General features: G+C 47.2%; 1 protein-coding gene across 1 annotated transcript in view; it reads left to right on the top strand.

Annotated features, from left to right (window-relative positions):
- Positions 1-20462, top strand: part of SYNPR (synaptoporin) — a gene marked incomplete at its 5' end in the record, with an annotated part of 94905 nt that overhangs the window by 53589 nt on the left and 20854 nt on the right. The window contains 1 exon segment of the mRNA XM_082768455.1: positions 18381-18505. Coding sequence (XP_082624581.1) covers positions 18381-18505 — 125 coding nt within the window.

Genomic DNA, 20462 nt, shown 5'->3' with positions numbered 1-20462 from the left:
GCTTTCATTTGTTTTATAATGCAAAAGAGCCAGGTATGATTAATGACATCCTGGTCCTGATGTTGTGAAGTGACACAGGATTGAACGTGGGGTTGGGCTTTGTAGCTCTGATGCCTGGCAGGATCTCTGACACGTGTAATAAATATTTTCTGCAGCAGCACACCCAACCTCACAGCAGAGCATCTCATTTCTTTTCCTCTGCTGTGGCGGGAGCAGCTCAGTTCAGCTTCACACTTGTGTTTTAGCTTTAAAACACTCTGGAGATGCCCAGATCCATTAGAGGGGCAAAGGCCACCTCCAGGTATGTTGCAACCCCATTTGCTTCTGCTTCTCCGCAGAAATACGCTGTGCTCTTGGCAGATGCAAATGTTCCAGATGGTATTGTGAAAAGTGCAAATCAGAGATTTGATTCCAGCCTATCTTCACTTTAATGAATCCTGTCCAGCTCTCTAGTAGAGCTGTTTTTTTAAGGTGCCTTTAAAATGCATGCCACCTTCTTTCTACTACCCCTAAATTTGCATTGGCTCATCCCTCTGTCACTGGGCAGAGCACTGCTGGGCACTGCAGCCTGCCATCCAACCTGTGTGCCTTCCAGCATGTCATTCTGCTGCTCGGACAGCCTGCAAAGGCTGGATATGATCCATCCATAAGGGTGTCCAGCTGTCCTGGTGCTGGGGCCAGGTGCCAGTTTGGGGACCTCACAGTAGGCTGAGTGGATGAGGTGATGAGTGGTTCATGGGGCTGCCAAGGTGTGCAAGGTCCTCTTGCAAAGCCATGGTGGAAGAGCCGGGAGGCTAAAAGGAGTCACCCTCTGGGTTGTCCCCTACCTGGACCTGAGTTTGGTTGGGGAGGTGGGGAGGGAAGAGCTGTCACGTCCTCCATTAACTCCATCTGGAATGGCACATGGGCTCCTGGCCGTGTGCTGTGCTGATGCTCACACGGTGCCCCAGTCACCACCCTGCATTAGCTTATTCCAGCATATTTCCATGTTACAAAATTAGATCCATTTTGCAAATTGCTGCTGCACTAGTAATTGAATTGAAGGGTGGTGGGTTTTTTGTTTTTCCACTTTTTTTTTTTTTTTTTGCACTGGAGTAAATCAGGAATAAGTCAACAGAATCAAGCCCTCTGTGCTTTCAGCAACATGCTCATTTAAATTGGATGCAAGAGGGTGTCTGTGTTTACATTTGGCCTGCCAAGAATCTCTGTTTCAGAAACTGGCTTACATAATATGTCAAAATTGGTTTACTCATTAGCATTGCAAACAGCGTGAAACAAGGCGCAGATTGATAAACTCGCAGCAATATTTGCATCCAGAGCCGGGCGGCACAGGGGGAGGGGAGGTTCATTAGGAAGCGTTCCATTTCCATGGGAAAAACAAACGGCCTCCAGTTAGATCTCAGACTTTGTTAATTTTCTGCCTTCCCAAATTTAAATAGAGGTTGAGAGGGACATGTGAAAAATCTCCGTTGGCAAACGGGCAGCCTTTGTGAGTATTCCCTGGGCTGGTGGGTTATCTGCAGTGGCTGCTTCAGGTGTGTTTTCATTACAGCACAGCTGGGATGGAGGCTCTGATAGTGCTAATTAGGTCCTGCAAATGTGGCACGGGCACTCATGTAGCTGCCTGCTCCTGCTTTAGCCCAGCCAGGCAGGTGTGATGCAGCCACGGGCAGAGCTGAGGACCGTGGTGCTCTATGCTGAAAACCTTCCAGCTCAGGTCCTGCGTGGTGGGATGTATAAAACAGTGCTGCTGGGGTGATATGAACACATGTACCAAGACCAAAGCAGCATGGCAGTAAGAGGGTCTAAGTGTACCCTGTGCTTTTGGGCTCCCTCCTTGCCCTTCCCATCATAGCAAGTGGGGTTTAGGCATCCTGTGCTGGGCTGGGGGATGTGAGGGGAGATGGCAAAGTGCAGCTGGGAGAAAAGCAGCACTGTCTCATGCTGTCCTCCTGAGGATGCCTCCTAATTCTGCTTCTGTCTCAGTGGAGGAGGATTTTCTCACTGGGCTGCAGCCCTTGCTGTCACTGGTGTCACTGCATCCCTTCCAACTGCTCTGGCCAGGAACCTTCTGCAGGCAGGGGCTGAGTCTCCTTAGACCCCGGAGTGGCGCAGCAAAGCTGGCAGAAATCTGCTGGATGTGTACAGCTCTGCAGTGGTATCTAAAGGAGTTTGGAGCTCAAATCCCATGAAGCATCTTAGTTTGCTCTGAAACTCCCAGCTTAATCAAAAGTGGAAAGCTCTGATAAAGCACAGAGAGACGTGTCCTAGCAGTGCTGACACTGGCAGAGCCTGGTTTTATGCTTGGCAATGTAAAGTGTCCCATCCAATATTTCAAACGAAGTTTTCCAAAGGAATCTAATAAAGCCAAAGCAAGCACCAGTGCTGCAGGGCCTGCTGCATCCCGAGGAGAGTTTTGCCATATCAGCAAGCACCAACGCATCTGCTGTCAGCAGTGTTAGACCTGATCCATTCATGGCGTGTCACGGTTTGGGATAAAAAAAAATAAAAAAATCAAGCCTGGATCTCCTTTGATCACGGAGCCTGTGTTGCAGTGTTGTTTGAAGGAGCTGTGGGACAGGATAGAGTATCACCTGCTGTCACCTGTCGTGCTCTGGTTAAACCTGCATCCTGCTCCCTTATGTCCTGTGTAGGTGGTACCCAGGTGGGCAGGTGTTTAAGAGGGCCAAGGTCTGGCAGCTCCCAAGGGCATCTCTGCAAAGCTATTTTAATGGATGTTTCTCGAGGTTTTCCAAAGATTTCAGTGAGTTTTTAAGTAGCAACAATAGTGTAGCTGTTGATAACCTAGGGGTGAGGTGGGGAGGGAAGATAAAGTGATCCCACCAGAGAAGGAGGAGGGGTGCTTGCATTTCACTTCTGGTCACGCCTTGCAGCAGGAGGCTGGTCTGTGTGAGATGCAGTGAGTTTCAGTGCCAGCTGTAGACCTGAGCACAATGCAGAAGACCGTGGTTGTCTGATCGGTGTGGCTGCGACTCGGGTGGGCAGCAGGCACAGCAGCAGGCAGATGCCTTCCCCTCCATTTGAACACACCAAGCTGTGGAGCAGCGCCTCAGCATCTCTCCCTGGAGAACTCCCTCGGCACCGTGATGTCTCCTCGCAGCGCTGGCTGGCAGCGAGCTGCCTCTGCTGGAGAGGCAGGGCCGTGGTGCCAGAAGGGACATCTGGCAGTGTGGCGATGTGGCTCCCACTCGTGGGAAACAGGCCCAGAGGTTTGGAGCTCGTCAGGGGCTGTGTGAGCATCCTCTGTGCCCGGGCTGTGAGCATCCAGTGCTGGGAGTGCCAGCCCCAACTGGACAGATCGAATGATCAGGAAATATCAGGTGCATTCAGTCCCTTTGCTTTGTATCTTTATGCTTTTCCCTGTGAATTCCAGCTCTCCTGGCACAATCTGAATTCCAAACTGCTATGGAAATGTGAGTGTGCTCAGATTTTGCTCTGCAGAGAACTGTTGTCACCCAGCAGGTGTTTCTGTATGCCAGTGTGTAACTTCTGTCTCCAAATAAAAGAGAAAGTTCACATTGTGTTTCATCTATTAAGTCACATGCCTTTGTTGCAGAGTCTGGAAAAGAGGGCAAAACAGTGATAAACCCAGGGCTGGTGGGGAAAAAAAATAGCACGGAGTGTGATTCACAGTCTCACTTACACAAAACACCGCTGGGGCAATGGGCTTGTGATGGGAGCTGGGCTCCTTGCAAAGGGAAGGAGCCGTGGAGCTGTCTTGTGCCAAGGTCTGAAACCTGGTGAGGGGTCTGCAGGGATGGGCTGTGGGGTTCTTGTGGCTCGGTGCAGGGGCAGCAGGTGTGGCAGCATCCTAAGGACCCAGTGTGCAGCTGCCAGAGATGAGTGCTGCTGGCAAGCAGATGCCTGAGTGTCGGAGGCAGTGAGCTAAGCTCCTGCTGTGCTCTCCTCCTCCTCCTCCTCCCGGAAAACAGGGGCCCGGTGAAGGTTTTCTTTGGGTAAATTAATAGTGCACAACTTTTCCCATTTGGTAGAAGGGAACCTGTGGGTTCCCCCTAGGTTTTCTGTGACACTGAAGAAGTGGAAAAAGCCCGAGGTTGAGGGAGATGCTCTGGATGTCCAGTTCTGTGAGGGCAGCGGAGAAGCTCAGTGCACATTACAGTAAATGCGACCTGAAAGGTCTGATCCCCTTTCTGGGTGGGCTCCTTGCTGGAGCTGCAGGCAGCTGTCTGAGAGGCAATGAGAAGCACGGCAGTGGGGTCTGCAAAACACAGCAAAGAGCCCCCAACCTGCAAGTGTCCGGTTTGGAGGCTCTTTAGGCTGAGCCCAACTTCAGCCCAGTGATGGTGAGGTGCTCCTTCCCCCAGAGCGTGCACGCAGAACAAAGCTGAATGCATGCACCGTGGGGAGGACAGGGCTGCATCTCAGCACGCCGTGGTGGTACCTGCACCACAACAAAGCAATCAGCCTCTTGCCACGGGGAAAGTATTAGATTTCTCCACTTAGGCTGTGTATAGTCATTGTCTAATAATATGACCATTTTGCTATCCCTCCGCAAATAAGGCTGAGGCTGCTGCCTGATTGGTATATCAGCTCACTTTCTCTCAGCATTGATTTTCTTGCTCTCCTTATTTGCTTCATAAAAAGAGAGGCAAGGAGCTGGTGCTCGCTCCCTCCCTCCCTCCCTCTCTCTCTCCCTCTCCACTGCGAGAAGCTTTTGGGAGCCTTTATTTTTAGTATGAGACAAACCTTGCTTTATTTCAGGAGACGCAAGTTGGATTATAAATCCTTTTGTAAATGTGTATGGTGATATTTGCTCCGGTAAGTTATATGCATATCTATTTATTTGTGTAACTGTGCTGTTTGGGGGGAGAAGTGTTTTTTTTTTAAGGAATTGCAAAGCCCACCAAATTGTTTTTAGCTTTGGTTTCTTTGTACTCTCATGCTGAGCCCAACTGTTCCATGGTTTTTAGATACATTGAAATATTTTTGGTTTGTATTTTGCATTGCAGGGGGGGGTGTCTGCTTTGAAAACTTGTTTTGCACTTCATTTTACAGCAGAAATGTGGAAAGTGAGGATTAAAGGAATGTTAAACATAACATTTGTCATGTTTCTTCTGGCACTTTTAACCAAAGGCTCCTCAAAAATAATGCAGCAATATTTGGTACAGAAAAGTCAGTGAAAGCTATTTCATATCGATCAACCTGAAGCATGAATATCTGACTGCACATTACCTTGTAGAGATCAATCTGAAGTGCGGCAGGTGGGCAGCAACATGCTCCTCACCAAAACCTATTACTGAAATAAAGAAAATCTTTAAAGTAATTAAGAGCATAGCGTTCTTTTCAGAGTGTAACATCGTTAATGTAGGTCAATAGACTGTTGCTCTGACTTTCTGCTCCCTGCCTCTGCTTTGTATAGCTCAGCAGCCTCATTCCGCCGTGCTCTCGGCTAACTTGGAGACCTCTTTGTTACCTGTAAATAACAGCGAGGTGCAGTTATTTCTCTCTCCCCATCATAGCTCGCCGTGTGCTTTCCAGGCAATGCCAGACAGTGATTGCAATGGTGTGGCTGAGGAAAACAAGATGTATAGCTGTAACACCTCCAGACTGCATGATAAATATTTGAATTCGCTGCTTTATATTCATTAATTTATTGGCACTTTGATTCTTTCGTACTTGAATCATATCCCTGGGAGTCGATCACGTCGGTGCTTCACAAGTCTTTAAAAACTCCACTACCTGGAGCTGCTGTGAGAACAGGCACGAGTATTTACCTGCTCGGAAAATTCACGCACCCTACCCGGAATAATCCACCTACTCTCATGATACCAGGGCATGCTAATAGATGGTTGAAGTGTGCTCCAGTAAGGCTGTAACTGGCTTTATTAAGCCCAGAAAAGAAGGTAAGGATGTGCCTGGCAGCACAGGCTGAACTCTTCCAGAGTGAAATTTCAAATTGGCAATAACTGCTTAGTCATTTGAAGCTGCTTTTGGGCAAGCTTAATTGTTCCGATGTTTTTTTCTCCAAATGGAGGAGTTGCACTCGCCTTCCCACCTGTGTGCACAGCAGCTGCAGGCAGCACTGGGGGCTCTGCCCCCTCTGCAGCCAGCTCCTGAGCCCCACTGGGGGCTGCGCGGTGGCTGCTGGAGCAGGGAGCCCATCCCTGGGGCTCCGCTTCCCACCCCAAAATGGGATGAATGTGTGCCCAGTTCATTTTTTTTTTCAGTTTTTACATGATTTCTATTTTGTAAGCACTGTGTGCATTTATACTGCATAGCTTCCCATAAGCATGTGTGCTCAGCACAGTGTTAGAGGACAAGGTGTGTAACCATAATTATCATTTTCCCAATCTAATCTTTTTTCCCAGTTGTTTAATCTCTCAGGTGCGGAGGGCATGAGCGAGCAGCACATACCTCTCACACTTTCTAAGCATAATCCTGCCTGCCTGAGGATTGCTTTAAGCATTTCCAGCTTTGCCGAGCCCGATGTATGTGGCTCAGCGCAGTAAGCTCCAGGTGAGCAGGAAGGTGGCTGAGGAGCACGTTTGGGTGCCCCTGGAGGGGAAGGGGCTGCCTGACATGAGCCGAGGAGCATGGTTCCTGCCTCCAGCCCTGCAGAACAAAAAGGCTGGGGTTTCTGTGCTGTGTAACTTGTCATAGCAGGGGTGCCAGACTTCCCTGAAAGCTAGGCGTGCTGTGGTTAATTAAGAAGATGGTTCAGCTTGTCTTTATAGATGTGAAGCAGGAAAAGTGGCCAGGGCTGGTTGGCGTGACTGCAGGCAGGGCAGGGCTCACCCTCGCCAGCAGCCAAACGGGTGGAAGGCCCTTTGTGAGCAATGTGGTTATGTCCGCCGCTACAAGGCTTTTCCTTGGCAGAGGAGCTTGTGGCTGAGCAGAAATGATCCCTCTAACCCCCACATGCTTTTTCTACAGGATATGACCAAGACAAACTTGGGGAGACAGCAGAGCTTGCTTACTCCCTATGTTGTACATACAAACGTCTTCCATGCTCACGGTTTTCTGTCACCTTTTGCCCATCCTGGCACTGCAACATGTAGTCCTCCCCCACCTCTTCCTCCTCTTGCCCCCGGAGCAGCCCGTGCCACCTGCTTTTGACGTGGTCAAAGAGCTTCACACAGCTCCAGGGCTGGAACCACGAGAGCTGTGCCAGTGGGGTGGAGGAGCTGCTGCGTCTTTCTGGCAGGCGCGTTAGGGTTTGGAAGGAGTTATAAATGTTATTTTAGGGGAGCTAAAATGTTATTTTAGGGCAGGCATCTTGGGGAGGTGCTTCTCCTCTGAGACCTGTCTCGTTGGCTGTGTGGCACCTATCAGCTCAATCAGTTCCTAGAGAAATTCCTTAGGCTCTTAAAAGATTGATTTCTTAAATATCTCCTCCTGGATGCCAGATATTCTTTTTTTAGCCAAGTCCTTGGAAGACTTAATGAATACTTTCCTCACCTCTGTTAATCCCTTTCCGATCAATAGGTGCTCCATGGGGGGAAAGGTATTTGTGTTGATATTGGATAGCAGCTGCCTGTCACTGCTGGTGATGGCAGGTGGCGTTTTATTCATCACGTCATTCTTGATTAAGGGTTCTTGTACAATTATATGACCATTTTTTTTCAGAAAATATTTCCCTGCATGTAGGATGACAGATGGCAACTTGACCCAGAGGTTGGTCTTTCTTGATTTTGCCTTTGGGCTCTCTTTCCTTCAGCAAGCTGAACACAAGTCCTTTCAGAGAGCAGCATGGTGCCCCTCATTGATGCAGCGTGGCTGTGTGGTGGGCTGGGGGCTGGGGGGGAGGCTGGGGTTCTTGCAGGGGCACCATGGTACAGCACTTGTTCAGTTGTTGTTTCATTCGGTGTCTGGTGCAGGTGGGGAGGGGGCTGACTCCTGCTAGTCAAACCAAACCCTTGGTTTGCAAAGTGGTGATGGTCCTTCACCTGAGAGGATGCTCAGAGCCCTTGAGCCCACGATAAAAATCCTGTTTGCTTTGGTGTCTGGTGTCGGAGAAGTGGCAATACTGTGAAAGTCCTCAGCCTTCCTCTCCTGTCATGTCCAACTATTATTTTGGAGGGAAAAAAAGGGAAAATGAGAAAGATGTGCTGACCCCTTCTGTGCATACAGGGGAAGAGACAGGTGATCAGCATGGGGTTCTGTATCTGCAGTGTATCCCTTTCCTTTCCTTTCCTTTCCTTTCCTTTCCTTTCCTTTCCTTTCCTTTCCTTTCCTTTCCTTTCCTTTCCTTTCCTTTCCTTTCCTTTCCTTTCCTTTCCTTTCCTTTCCTTTCCTTTCCTTTCCTTTCCTTTCCTTTCCTTTCCTTTCCTTTCCTTTCCTTTCCTTTCCTTTCCTTTCCTTTCCTTTCCTTTCCTTTCCTTTCCTTTCCTTTCCTTTCCTTTCCTTTCCTTTCCTTTCCTTTCCTTTCCTTTCCTTTCCTTTCCTTTCCTTTCCTTTCCTTTCCTTTCCTTTCCTTTCCTTTCCTTTCCTTTCCTTTCCTTTCCTTTCCTTTCCTTTCCTTTCCTTTCCTTTCCTTTCCTTTCCCTTTCCTTTCCTTTCCTTTCCTTTCCTTTCCATCCCACCACCTGAAGGACCACGCCACAGCTCATCTCTCACCAAACTTCCCCAGCACCCTGGCAAAGCAAATGTGCTGCAGCAGGCTCGAAAGCTGTAAACATATGGGCACTAACAACAGATTAACTGAGTGATTTAGTCTAAGGGGCCTGGTAGATTACCATAAAATGTATCTTAATTAGAAAAGCAATCAAACTTGCACAGAAGCAATGAGGACAAAACATCCCTGTTGGCAGCAGTGAGTGCTCTGTCCCCCAGGCCAGGGGATGGGGTTGTTGATGGATAAGCCTCGTGCCCACAGTGAGGGTTTTGCTGCTGTTTGCCCACTTTGGCTATGGGTGGAGGATGCCTCTGTGCTGAATTATTTGTTCTCGTACCCATGAGAGCATCCAGCAAGCTGCTCGGAATGAGGCCAGTGGTGAACTTGGACTCCTTCGGCAGCAACAACAAAGCAGAGGCTGCTGAAGGTGAAAGAACAGAGCATTTGCACATTTTTCTTAAAAATGTGTGCAATTACCCGGAGATATTTGAGTGTTTGCCATGTATAGCACAGCTAGTCCCAGATAAAGGACTGGGGCTTCTAAGTGCTACCATAACACAAATAATTAATAAGTCTATCTCCCTCACTGTGCCCTCTTCTTCCTAGCGAACATGACCATAATTAGCTTTTACCTGATCCTGAATTTATAGCATGTTCAATTGCTTTTTTCATTTTCTGCTTGTGTTTTCTTTGCTTCCTTATTTTATCGGCCCTGGTTTTATTCCACAGGCCTGAATCTGCAGATGTAAAAGCTGGATAATCATCTCCAGCAGTGCAGGTATAAAGATTGCTACAGCCAAAACCATATTGATGCATTTGGGTTTTGAACAAGTGCCTGCTTTTTTCCGGGTTCTGGTAGGATTTGAAGTACATTGGGAAGTGGCACAGAAGATACACAGCAGCTGCTGGCAGTTGAGAGAAAGAAAAACATGCCTGATTATTTCCGAATTGCAAGTATTTTGAAACACAAAGGAAATGAGGAGCATTCAGGCAAGGGGGATGCCTGTTATCTTTTTTCTTGTGTGTTTAGAAACAGGTACAGCTGCAGATTTCAGGGAACACCAGTGAGAAGGCATGGAAAGAAAAAGAGGGAAGAAGTGTGGAGGAATATGGTCTGGGTGAGGATGGAGAGGAAACAGGGACAGCTTAAGCTGGCCAGATGAAGTGTGTCAAGAGCTAGTGAGATTTGGATTATTTATTTATTTATTTTCTTCCAATGTAAGGACACTGTTATTGCTGCTTCCTAAAAACATTAATGTTTAGGTGTTGCTCTTAGTGATCTAGTGTCAGGAAGGAGAGCAGTGCCATCTCTGGGGACAGCATAAGAGGAGTGGAGGCACAGAAGAGGGAAGGGAGCTTTTAATGTTGAAAACTCTTCTTGCTCAAAATGTTCCCTGTGAATTCCCAGAGCTCAACAAGGCAAGCGTTCATTTATAGCCCATCATTTTAATTATTAGAAAAGAAATTATTTTTTACCATGTGTGCTGATAGCTAGCCAGGAGCAAATTCTTCTTCCAGCCCTTTGCATAGAGGCGGGTGCTGAGGTCGGAGCTGGCGCTGATGGAATTTTCCACCCAAAATTGCTCTGAGATGAGGGGATGGGTCCTGCACAGGAGCCTGGTCACAGCTTGAGCCTTCCTCTGTTGCAAAGGGCGCCGTAGGGAGGTTGGGTTGGAGCAAGAAGGGCACCTCTGTGATGGTCAGGACACCCACCAAGGGTCTCGGTGGCCAGGACTGGCTGCGCACACATATTGCCTGGAAAAGCAGCCGTGATTTCCTAAAGGAGAGCCTTGTTCCCAGTGGTCCTGCTCGTAAGGGTGTTGTGAGACTGAAAGACTGAAAAAAAAAACATCCAGCCATCATTTCAGAGAGCTCTGCTGGGGATGTGAGGAGGAAGTGAGGCCTCATTGCTTAGCAGTTTGAAAGCACTCTCAAATCCTCACGGGACAAAGCTGTTGCGCTGGATTATTTGTCCCAAGGGTTCTCTGGATGCCTTCCCAAACAAAATAATTCTCACCCATTTCCTTGGGTCTGCTTGAGAAATGAGACAGAGCTGAGTGCAGGCATGCATGCTGGCGGGGCGGCGGGTGGAGAGGGAGCAGATGACACCAAGTGGCTTCACGGCAGCGCGGGGAGCCGAGAGGAAGCTGCTAATGGCCTCTGATGAGCACGGCCGTGATAATAATGAGGTTAATGCCCTTTCATTCACCCAGAAACATCTCAGCAAACGTATAATCCCTGCTAGTCAATGGGCAATCATTAGGTCATAAATAATACAGCGTGATTGAAGGACAGGCGCCTTTCCTGGAGTAATCATGTGGAGTTGCTCCTGACCCGGGGAGGGTTTCGCTGCAGCCCCCACGCTGCGCTGCGCTGCGGGCACCCGGCCGTCAGAGCATTTTCTGGTCAAAGGAGAGCTCCCACCTCTCGTTGCTGCTGCCGCATGTGGCAGGCTGTAATCAGAGCAGGAAGATGCTCCTCCGGCACTCAGGTCTGCCTGGCAGCTCTGGGGCGGGTGGAAAGAACAAAGATGCAAATTGGATAACGAAGTGATTACAGCAGACGGAGAAGGTGCCTTGTCCCAGGGCAGGTGGTGCAGCTACTGTGTACTATACTTTTTATGCAAGCTGTATGTGTATTCTTCTGCCATCCAGTGCTGTGGAAGGTATGGGACCATCATGGCTTTTGCTGAGCCCCTAAGGGACCCCCTTTGAGGTGTCAGTGACATTAAGTTCTGGGGCACTTTTTCAGAGTGCTTCATGTGTGGACAGTGCTCAGCCATAAGGTAAATCCCCGTGTTTATTGGAGAGAGTAAATCCGACTTAGTAATGGTTTGGATCACGCTCCGTGTGCAGTTATGTTATATGGTGGGCTGTTTTAAACCCAGATGTTTTTAAACCCACCAGGCAAGCGAGGAAACGAGCAACCGTCCAGCCTTTTTATTTTTATAATTAAATGTTTACACTCATTACACAGTAAATCCCACATAATCAGACTCTAAAGCCTGAAAAAAAAAAAAAAAAATCCCATGTTTTCAACAGGGATCAGGGACAGAGTTGCATTCACACATGAACTGGAGCAGCCTGGGGGTGGCCACTCTTGGTGCTGGGGCTCCGTGGCAGTGAACATCCCCGCCGAGAGCATCACAACTGCCTTCTTGTGCCAGCAGGCTGGAAAAGTCTTCAGGCCCAAAAAGGAGTGCACGTCTCCGCTGAAGTGGCATATGTCACAACATGAGTTATTCAGGGATTGCATGCACAAATTAAACAAATCTGTCTCTCTTTTGCTCCCACCTCCTTGAAAGAAGAGGGTAGGGAAGTGGAGTTAGGAAGTCAGCAGAGGAAGAGCTGTAACTTCCAGGCTACTGGGAGGGAAAGAACTGCGGGCTTTGGCTGCAGAGAGCTACAGCTCTGTGTGATCCATCCCCGGTGAAGGAGGTGCCCACCCACTAATTACTCAGGTACTCGTAAATCTGTCGGCAGTAAGTATCGGCACATTTAGTTTTGTGGTTTCCTTGCCGACCTGTCACTGCCCATGTGCAAAAGGCAATTTATACAATAAGGCTGCTAATAATAGTAATAGTAATAATGAAGCAGGTCCTTGTAGATGTCTTCAATTATCTCAAACCTTTGGCAAGTGGTTGGAGGGGCTGGAACAGCTTAACATCTCTGCCCTGCTTGTGTGAGTGGCTTTGTTCTCTGACAACTTTTCATTTCACCAAGTCCAAGAAGATGTCGAAATATGTCTTTATTTCTGCCAGTTAACTCTTCCGTGCGAGCTGCCAACCTTAGCATTAGCTTTCAACTTTATGGCTGACCCATTAAACACTGGATGAAACATCTCATCAGCTTGCATTACATTTTGAACTTAATAAATAGGAAAGGCATTACACAGATTCTGTCTGGCCATCTGGAGGAACAATGTTCTTTACCTCAACGAATGGCTATCTAATCCTCTCATATACTGTTGGGTTTTATTCCATTAAAATATAATGAGAAAAGACTACCATACCATTATGTGGCGGGCCTAAATGGGATTTTTAGAATAATCAATGAAAGATGAGTAAAAAAGATAAAGATTTTCTTCAAAGAAAAAGAGAGAAAATTGTCTCCTTGGGATTAAAGTATTGTGGAACTGAATTATTATAACATGATCCTCACTCACTAAAAATACCCCAATTTCATTTCCATAAATCTTTCTATTAAGAATCAAATTAAGTATTTTATTTTTTTTATTTTAAAAACACGAGGCATTAAGTGAAATGCTGTGCTTTAAACAGAGGATGCCGCAGGGCCCCAGCCTGCTGCAGGGCTCCTGCCCAGTGGCACTGGGGACGGTTTCTGCAGGTGCCACCAAATCCAACCAGGGACTTGCTGCCACAAACGGCCCAGGGAAAAGCCCAGCCACGTGGAGATGTTTTGGAGCCTGCTGTGAGTGTCCTGTTGGCCTAAGGGATGAAGGACAGGGTGTTTTAGGTGATGTCTGTCCTCACCACACTGTGTGAGAGAGGCCTGGGTTGCTCAGCTCAGTGCAAAGCCAGGCAAAATTGTTGATGCAAGTATTTTCCTCCAACACAATTGTAGTTGTGTTTCTGTTCTGCTTTCAGAAGGCACTGGAAATGAAACCTGCTACCCAAGTGAGAGCTATGAGTGCTTTGTGTGAGATCTGGACAAGCCGTGTGTGCCAGGCTTGTCCAGTGGTGACCCCAAAAGTCCTGTCCCAGCTGCCACCACATCCTGGAGGATGTGGGGTAGCTGCCTGAGCGGTCTTTCATCAATGTGCTAAAAATGAGGCAATGATGGGGCGATATCTGGGCAGAAATACAACATTCCCTGGATGGGGAACATGGGGTTCCTCCAGCCGCACACCCTGAGATGTTCCCTCATCCCCGGGCTCCTGGTCCAAACAAGCCAGGTCTGGGCAGGAACAAGCTTGCTTTTTGCAGAGCTGCTTTATATATCTAAGAGGGCACACTAAATCCTGGCAATTAGTGGACAATTGCTCTAGGCTTTATTTTTCAGCAGGAGGAGAATGTATTTCAGCTCGCTCCCTGGATAGTTGTTGGAGGAAAATGAGCCCTGCTAGTCATCGCCTCCCCCCCAGCGCTGCGTTGGCTGCAGTGCTATCCACCTCCAATTCATCAACCAGTCAAACTGATATAATTAGGAATCCCAAAGTCAATAATCTGATAATCTCCAGTGCACGAAGGCTTGTACGTAGGAGAAGTGATTCCAGGAAGTCTGCAGCTCGGATCCACGCAGGAAAAATGCCAGATTTTAAAAAAGAAACAGGCAGGCAACTAGAAGAGAGAGCGCTCCCCGATCTTTCACTGGTGACATATTTTGGGCCATCGGCTCTGCAGTAAATGTTTTCCTGTAGAGTCACTCAGTGCCTTTGAATCTCCCCTTTACAGTCTTAATAATGATGTTCAGTTGCTGGTTGTGCTCCATAAATAAATAATCCAAGCGAAGGGAGGCAGCGTGCAGGGCGATGCTGGCTGCAGGGCACGGGGGTGCTCCCTCCCCATGGCCCCAGCGAGCAGAGGAGGCACAAAGCCAGGCAGCTCCAGCAGACCCTTCTCAGAGTCTATATTATGGGGAAGTCTTACATCCAAAAGCCCTGCCAGAAATACATGTCGTTGTGAAATGCTTTCGATGTGTAAAGTGACTAATGGAAGAGGAGGCGTTTCAAGAATTGCTTGCTGCTCTTCACGAGCGTCAGAAGTTCCCCTCAGCTTCCCAGCACTGAGGCAGGACCTGGGGCTGGGACCTCTCCTGCTGGGTTTCCAGCAGCTTCAGTCCCCTTTTGCCCTCCTGGCACAGCAGAAGCTTTGAGGACCAGCCCTCATCGCGGGGTGCATCCCCAGCCAGCCCCACTAAATCTGCCAGTGAGCTGCCAAGGTCTGCTGCATGGGGCTGGCGTGCTCCTGGGGAAGACAAGTGGCTTATATAAAAGTTTCATCAATTTTAAATGACAGCGTTATCCTCCTAGCAGGATGTTCTAGTGCAATGTGCTCTACATAAGTCTTCTAGCTCGCCTCGTCAGGAGCTGCTCTGCTTTCTTCTGGTCCTCATGGCAAACCTGTTGAGGGGACTTGTCTGAAAGCCAAGCACTGAGAATTGATAGGAAACTGTCCTGTTTGTCCCTCCTGGGGCAGGAGGAGTGGGGTCACATGCTGTGGGACTGCCACCTGCCTCAGCACAGTGGGGACCAGCTCCTTGGGGTGCCAGCCCCAGACAAGGGGGGCAGGGCTGAAGCCTCACTCCAGGAGCTGCTGAAATGAAAACCTGGATGTGTGAGTGCAAATAGGTGCTTCTGGTTGGGTGGCTGCAGGGAGGACCTGTCGTGGGGTGGCCAGCAGCTCCTGACCACAGAAGCAAAGAAGCTGCTGGCACTGTACTGAAGCTGGAATCGAAGGGAGGGCTTCCAGTGATGAGCTGGTCTTCCCGACTTTGCCTGCCCTGGGTGGGTGTGAGCTGCACGTGCTCTGCTGGGAATTATACTGCTATTTTTTCTCAATGTGCTAAGTGTCCAACTGGTCGTTAAAACATGCTAATCTGATTCAATACTAAAGACATTATGACTGCTCAGTACCATAATAAATTTCTGTTAAGCTAGACTGTGAGATTTACCTGGCTTCCCTACAAAAATATGCCAACAGCACCGGCCAAGGCTGCAAGGTCATGGGGAGAATATCATCATTAGAAAAGCAGGGGATTCATTAAGTATTAATACCTACATCTGTGTGCCATACCGAAAGGCACTGCCATCTTCAGAGACGTGCTGCTTTGTTAGAAATGTGTCCAAAATCTTGTGGAGAGTCTTCCAGCCGGGGCTGGACGAGGGGTGGGGAACATGCATGGGTAGGGATGCGATGCCCCAAGGGCACTGTGCTTCTCCCAGCTGCTCCTTGGGGAAGGCAGGCACGGTGCTGCCCTTGGGGCAGAGGCTATATAATAAATAACCAGAGGTAAGCACGCTCTGGGAGATTGATCTGATGTGGAGGGGAAAAGCAATGTGCATGCACAGTGCAGATGGGACAAGGGCTGAGCATGGATTTATAGGCAAAGAGTAAATAGGAACATAGGGAAACGCTTTCCCGTTCTCCATAAACTTTTCAATTTCAGAGAGGCTAGATTCAATAAAATTATCTTGCAGATGGAGGTTTTATTGAATCTGGCCCATAAAGCTCCCATTATGGGGTTTACAACTGCCATTTACACAAATCCTGATATAATAAAATACAGTAGTGTTTACAGCATTCCTGCAACTGCCGCAGAATTACAGCACACGCAGAACCCACCAAGTAAATCTTGGCTTAATGCACCAGGCACTCCACTGGCAACATAAAGCAGCAAAACTTGAGGGGAAAAAAAAGAAAGACACAGAGTTACTTTGGCAAGAGGAGAATTATGCCTGCTGCTTGGCCAAGACACCCTGGGGAAATACCCAAGATTTAAAGCTTTTGCCCTGCTCCCCCGTGAAATAAAATTTAAATGTGCTTCCAAAAGGTGCTGCGTGGCCTCAGCGCACAGCTGCGAGCAGCATCTGACCCAGCTGCAGCTCAGAGCTGGGCTGGGGCTGGCACAGCCCTCTCTGGAGCTGGGTATAAAAATCTCCAGCTGGTTCCTTTTCCCTTTCCCCACCTGTTCCCAGTGTGGGTGCTGCCTGGGTGCTTGTAGCATAGCATGTGCTGAGCAAGGATAGAAACTGTGGGCAGCCCTGGTGGGATGTGGCTGCAGGGGGAGCAGCAGGAGGGGTTTGCTGAGCAAGAGGAGGCATCTGAAAAGCCTCATGGCACTCAGGGTAGGTGGTGCTGGATCTGAAGGGACTGAGGTTGGGGGGGCCTGAGTCTGCTGCCAAAGATGCTCCTGAAGGAGAAGATCCTTTCTAAGAAGGACTAGTCTGAGCTGTAGGTTTTGGGGTGTCCCTTTGGCCCTGGTGAATAAACATGGTGGCACATATGCTAATTTCCACTACTTCACTAACAGAGATGCATTGAATTGCACCTCTTTTCTCTCCTTATCCAAACGCCAAGAGCTGCAGGTGATGGCTGGTCATTTACGGTAGGTCTGTCCTGTACTCTCTTCTTTATTTATTTACTTCTCTCTTTATTTATTGCAAGCCATTAATCTTTGTGGCTCCCTATACATCTGCAAAACACTTGCATTTGCGACTCCATTAATTAGGCCAGAAAGCAGGTCAGCCCTAATCTCTCCTGTTCTCCTTAATATATTGTTTTCTGACGTTGCCTCACAAATTGTAGTGAGATGATTAATACTGATTTTAGTGCTGTTCCACGTGTAAAGGCAGAACAACTCTTTGTATTTACAGAGAAAATGTCTGCTTTAAGATTAAGGAATGCTACTCAAGTTATGGCATGAAGATTTATTTTGAATTACTTAACAAGCCAATTCATAGTAAACTTCAGCTATCTTTTTTATTTAGTAAGCCCAGCATTAAAAAAAAAAAAAATCACAATTTTATCAAATTTCCTTATCATTAGGCACCTAAATACCTTTGCAAATCGACCCCTAAGTGACATGCAGTGGAAGTGAGTAGCAGGGTGGCACCTTACCTGACTTTCCCAGGCGTGTGCACTGCTCCATGCTCTGTTATTTGGTTGCCTTCCTTTCTCAGAGCATGGTCTGCTCCCTGATAGCTTCAACCTTAGCCAGTTTAAGGTGGGTGAGTGGTATTGAAGTGTACATCTGTGCTGGGGAAGCCATGTATCGGGTATTTTTCCAGATGCATGCACTCTGTTTCCTTTGGGTTTCTTGCCTCTAGTATATTCAATTGTGACTGGGATTGGGGGGTTACTTGTTACCATATCTGACCCACTGTAGATCTCAGAATAGCTCATTTAAGGCTGATGGGCTTACTTCAGGTCTATACTGATGCAATGGGAACAAAGACTAGCCTGGCCTTTAATTCAGATTACAACTGCATAAGTAAGCTGTCTTCACTTCTGCTCTAGATCTTCCAAGGCAGCTTACACTAGTGAAGTTTCTTCTTCCTCTGTTTGAACACCTGAAATAACTATAAATGCTGATGTGTCTGTAGTCTGCCCAATCCTTCCTTCTCCAGCAAGATTAAGATGTGTTATGGGTTTGCATTAGAACCACCCTAACTCTTTGTTCCTGCTCATTTTGCCAGAGCTTGTCCTCTGTCCTGATGTTTTTTTTTTTTCTGTTTTGCTGAGTTTTAGTTTATGGCATCTATATGTCCATCTTGAGTTGTAGTAGTAATTTAGGAAAAGTTATCAAAAAGTCATCTTTTTTCTTTCCAAGTTTTACATTAAATGGAATAAGGGCAGCTTGTGTGTTTCATCGTGCAATGAGATGATGGCCACAAGAACTGTCTCAGTCTACTATTGCTATCCCTGTCTGCTCATTATAAATAGTTCTGCCCATGCTTTATTTGTGTCAGGACTGACTCATTATGCTCAGTCAATGTTCATCCTTCTCTTCTAGTCCAAACTTGCCCATCAGCCGGGTGATTTAAATACCTGCCTGCCTTGTGAATCCCAAGTGGGCTCTGGGACTGGAGGGGAGGGCTGAGATGTCTGACACAGAAAAACGGTGATGGTTCAGTCTATGTGAAGCAACAGAGCTTCAATTTTTATGGTTCTTTGTATTGGCTTTTTGGAAGGGTGCAGGAATAATGCATGGCAAACCTCTGAGTGCATGGTGTGATGGATAACCTGACCCGAGGGGGCAGCTGCTGCTGCACAGATCTGCTTGTGAAATGAAATAAAATAAAAATCTTGTTTCTTTTTTGACAGCTTTTTGCAATCTTTGCATTTGCAACATGCGGTGGGTACTCTGGAGGGCTGCGCCTCAGTGTGGACTGTGCAAACAAGTCAGAGAGTGACCTCAACATTGACATAGCTTTCGCCTACCCGTTCAGGTATGCTTTGGGTTGGGGCGGTTCGGTTGCAGGTTGCTCCTGATGAAGCTCCAGTTTGGGGCTCCTGAATTTTTGCTCACAAGACTGTTTAGACTCTGGGTGGGCAGGAGGAATTAATTTGGCTGGACCTGCTGTGGATGGGGCTATGGGAACCACTGGGGAATAGGAATTCAGTGAAGAAGAGCAGCTGTGGGCATGGAGAGCCTCATAAAGGCCAGAACAGCACAAGGGGCCATGGCAGGCAAGATAAGAAAAAAAAAAAAAAAAAAAAGGCACACTGACCTAAAAAAGAAAAAAGGGGATAAAGTAGTCATTAATTGTGGTGCAGCCATTACCTAAGCTGCAAATGAAGGAAGTTCTAATGACAGTTTTGATTTTCTTTTGAAAATGACACTGATTGCCTGTCTGCATCTCTTGGTGCCTTAATGCTTTAAAGTTGGACCACTAGTGACTGAGGAGGAGGTTTTGTTGTTCAAGTACATCTGAAAACTATAGCGAGGTTAAAAACATGTATTTATTGCTCCTGTGTTTTAGGATCCTGCTTCAAAAGAACACCTACTGTCTTCTGTTTTTACAGATGTCAGGACCACTCTAGAAACCTTTCACTTCTGCATAAGTGATTTCTTTAAGGAATTGAGATGATTAAGAAAAAAAAAAAATACATAATCCAGTCTCAGACCCAGTATATTAGGACTGAAATTATTTTGGTTTCTTGGGAAATCACATGCTGTTTTGCTTATGAGTATGTACAAACCAGATGTAATAGCATCTATTACTTTAACATGTTCTAAAATGTAGTGTTTTCCAAACAGCAGAATCTGAATTTGATTCCTTGAACTGTTGTTGTCACTTGACACACACTTATTACCCCAGAAGTCCTATTTCCTGGTATTACAAATGTTTACTTTTTGTCTTCAACTTGTCTGTATTTTCTTTCATTTCTGCTTAGTATGCATGAGATGGATCCTGAAAATTGAGTTACATGAATTTGTAATGTGATTCACTTCCAAATAGGTCATTTCTTCAGCATTCATTACAGAATACACCCTACAGTAAAGTGGTTTTAATTTGCATGATTATTAAATAGTACTTTATACAAAAAGTTAATAAAACTGAGAAAAGTAGTCAGCAAATATCTCCCAGTGTTTTCACAGGCACATTGACCATTGCTTTTGGAAGGAAGTGGCCAGATCTGCAATTTCCCAGTCTTGCTTATTAGGAAACTAGAGACATTGCTGAGTAATTGTAAGATATGGTACAAAATCAGGTTTATTTGCAGGAGGGATACAGCTGGGACTGAGGTTGTAGATGGCTGTTGAGCTGTTGGCGTGGCTGCCAGCTGTGGCTGGTGCTCTCTGAGCAGTGTGGGATATGAGGAGGAGCCAACACCTGGATATATTCATGTGGTATGAATATACCTGCAGTCTGTCCATTTTTTGTGCAAACATGAGGCACATGCAAAAAGCATGTGGGGTAGCAGATGTGTGCATGGAAAATCTGGCCCAGTGCTGCCTGTGGAACTTGGTTTCATCGTGTTAAGTTTTATCTAAATGTTTGTGTTGTTTATTTTAATGAATTTGATCTTTCCACTTTTTTCTAGTGCTTTCACTGAATGGAGAGGGGATACCCTAAAAACAGGAGTGGCCTTGGTTGGGAAAGGCGATAACTCCTGTCAGAGCAGTTGATACCTTTGGAAAAAATCAGAAATGCTTTGAGTTCAGGCTCCCTCATCAGGTCTGTGATCCTGAAGCTTATCTGCCTGCATGGGCACGTAGGCTTTGTGTAGGTAGGATGAATTTCCCACCAATTCTCTTGCATCTAAGTCTGAGTAAGTCTGTATTCACAAGGCTTTTTCCTTTCCAGTGCCTTCAGTTTTCTGATTATTGGCTGACAACTGGAGCAGGTGTGGGTGGAAGAAAGGATGCTGCCGAGCATCTGACACCACAGCACTGTCACG

Source organism: Aythya marila, assembly GCF_965140915.1.
Source record: "Aythya marila genome assembly, chromosome: 10".
Classification (NCBI taxonomy): Eukaryota; Metazoa; Chordata; class Aves; order Anseriformes; family Anatidae; genus Aythya; species Aythya marila.
The sequence above is the reverse complement of the archived record's forward strand: the minus strand, read 5'-3'. Positions and strand labels throughout refer to the sequence as shown.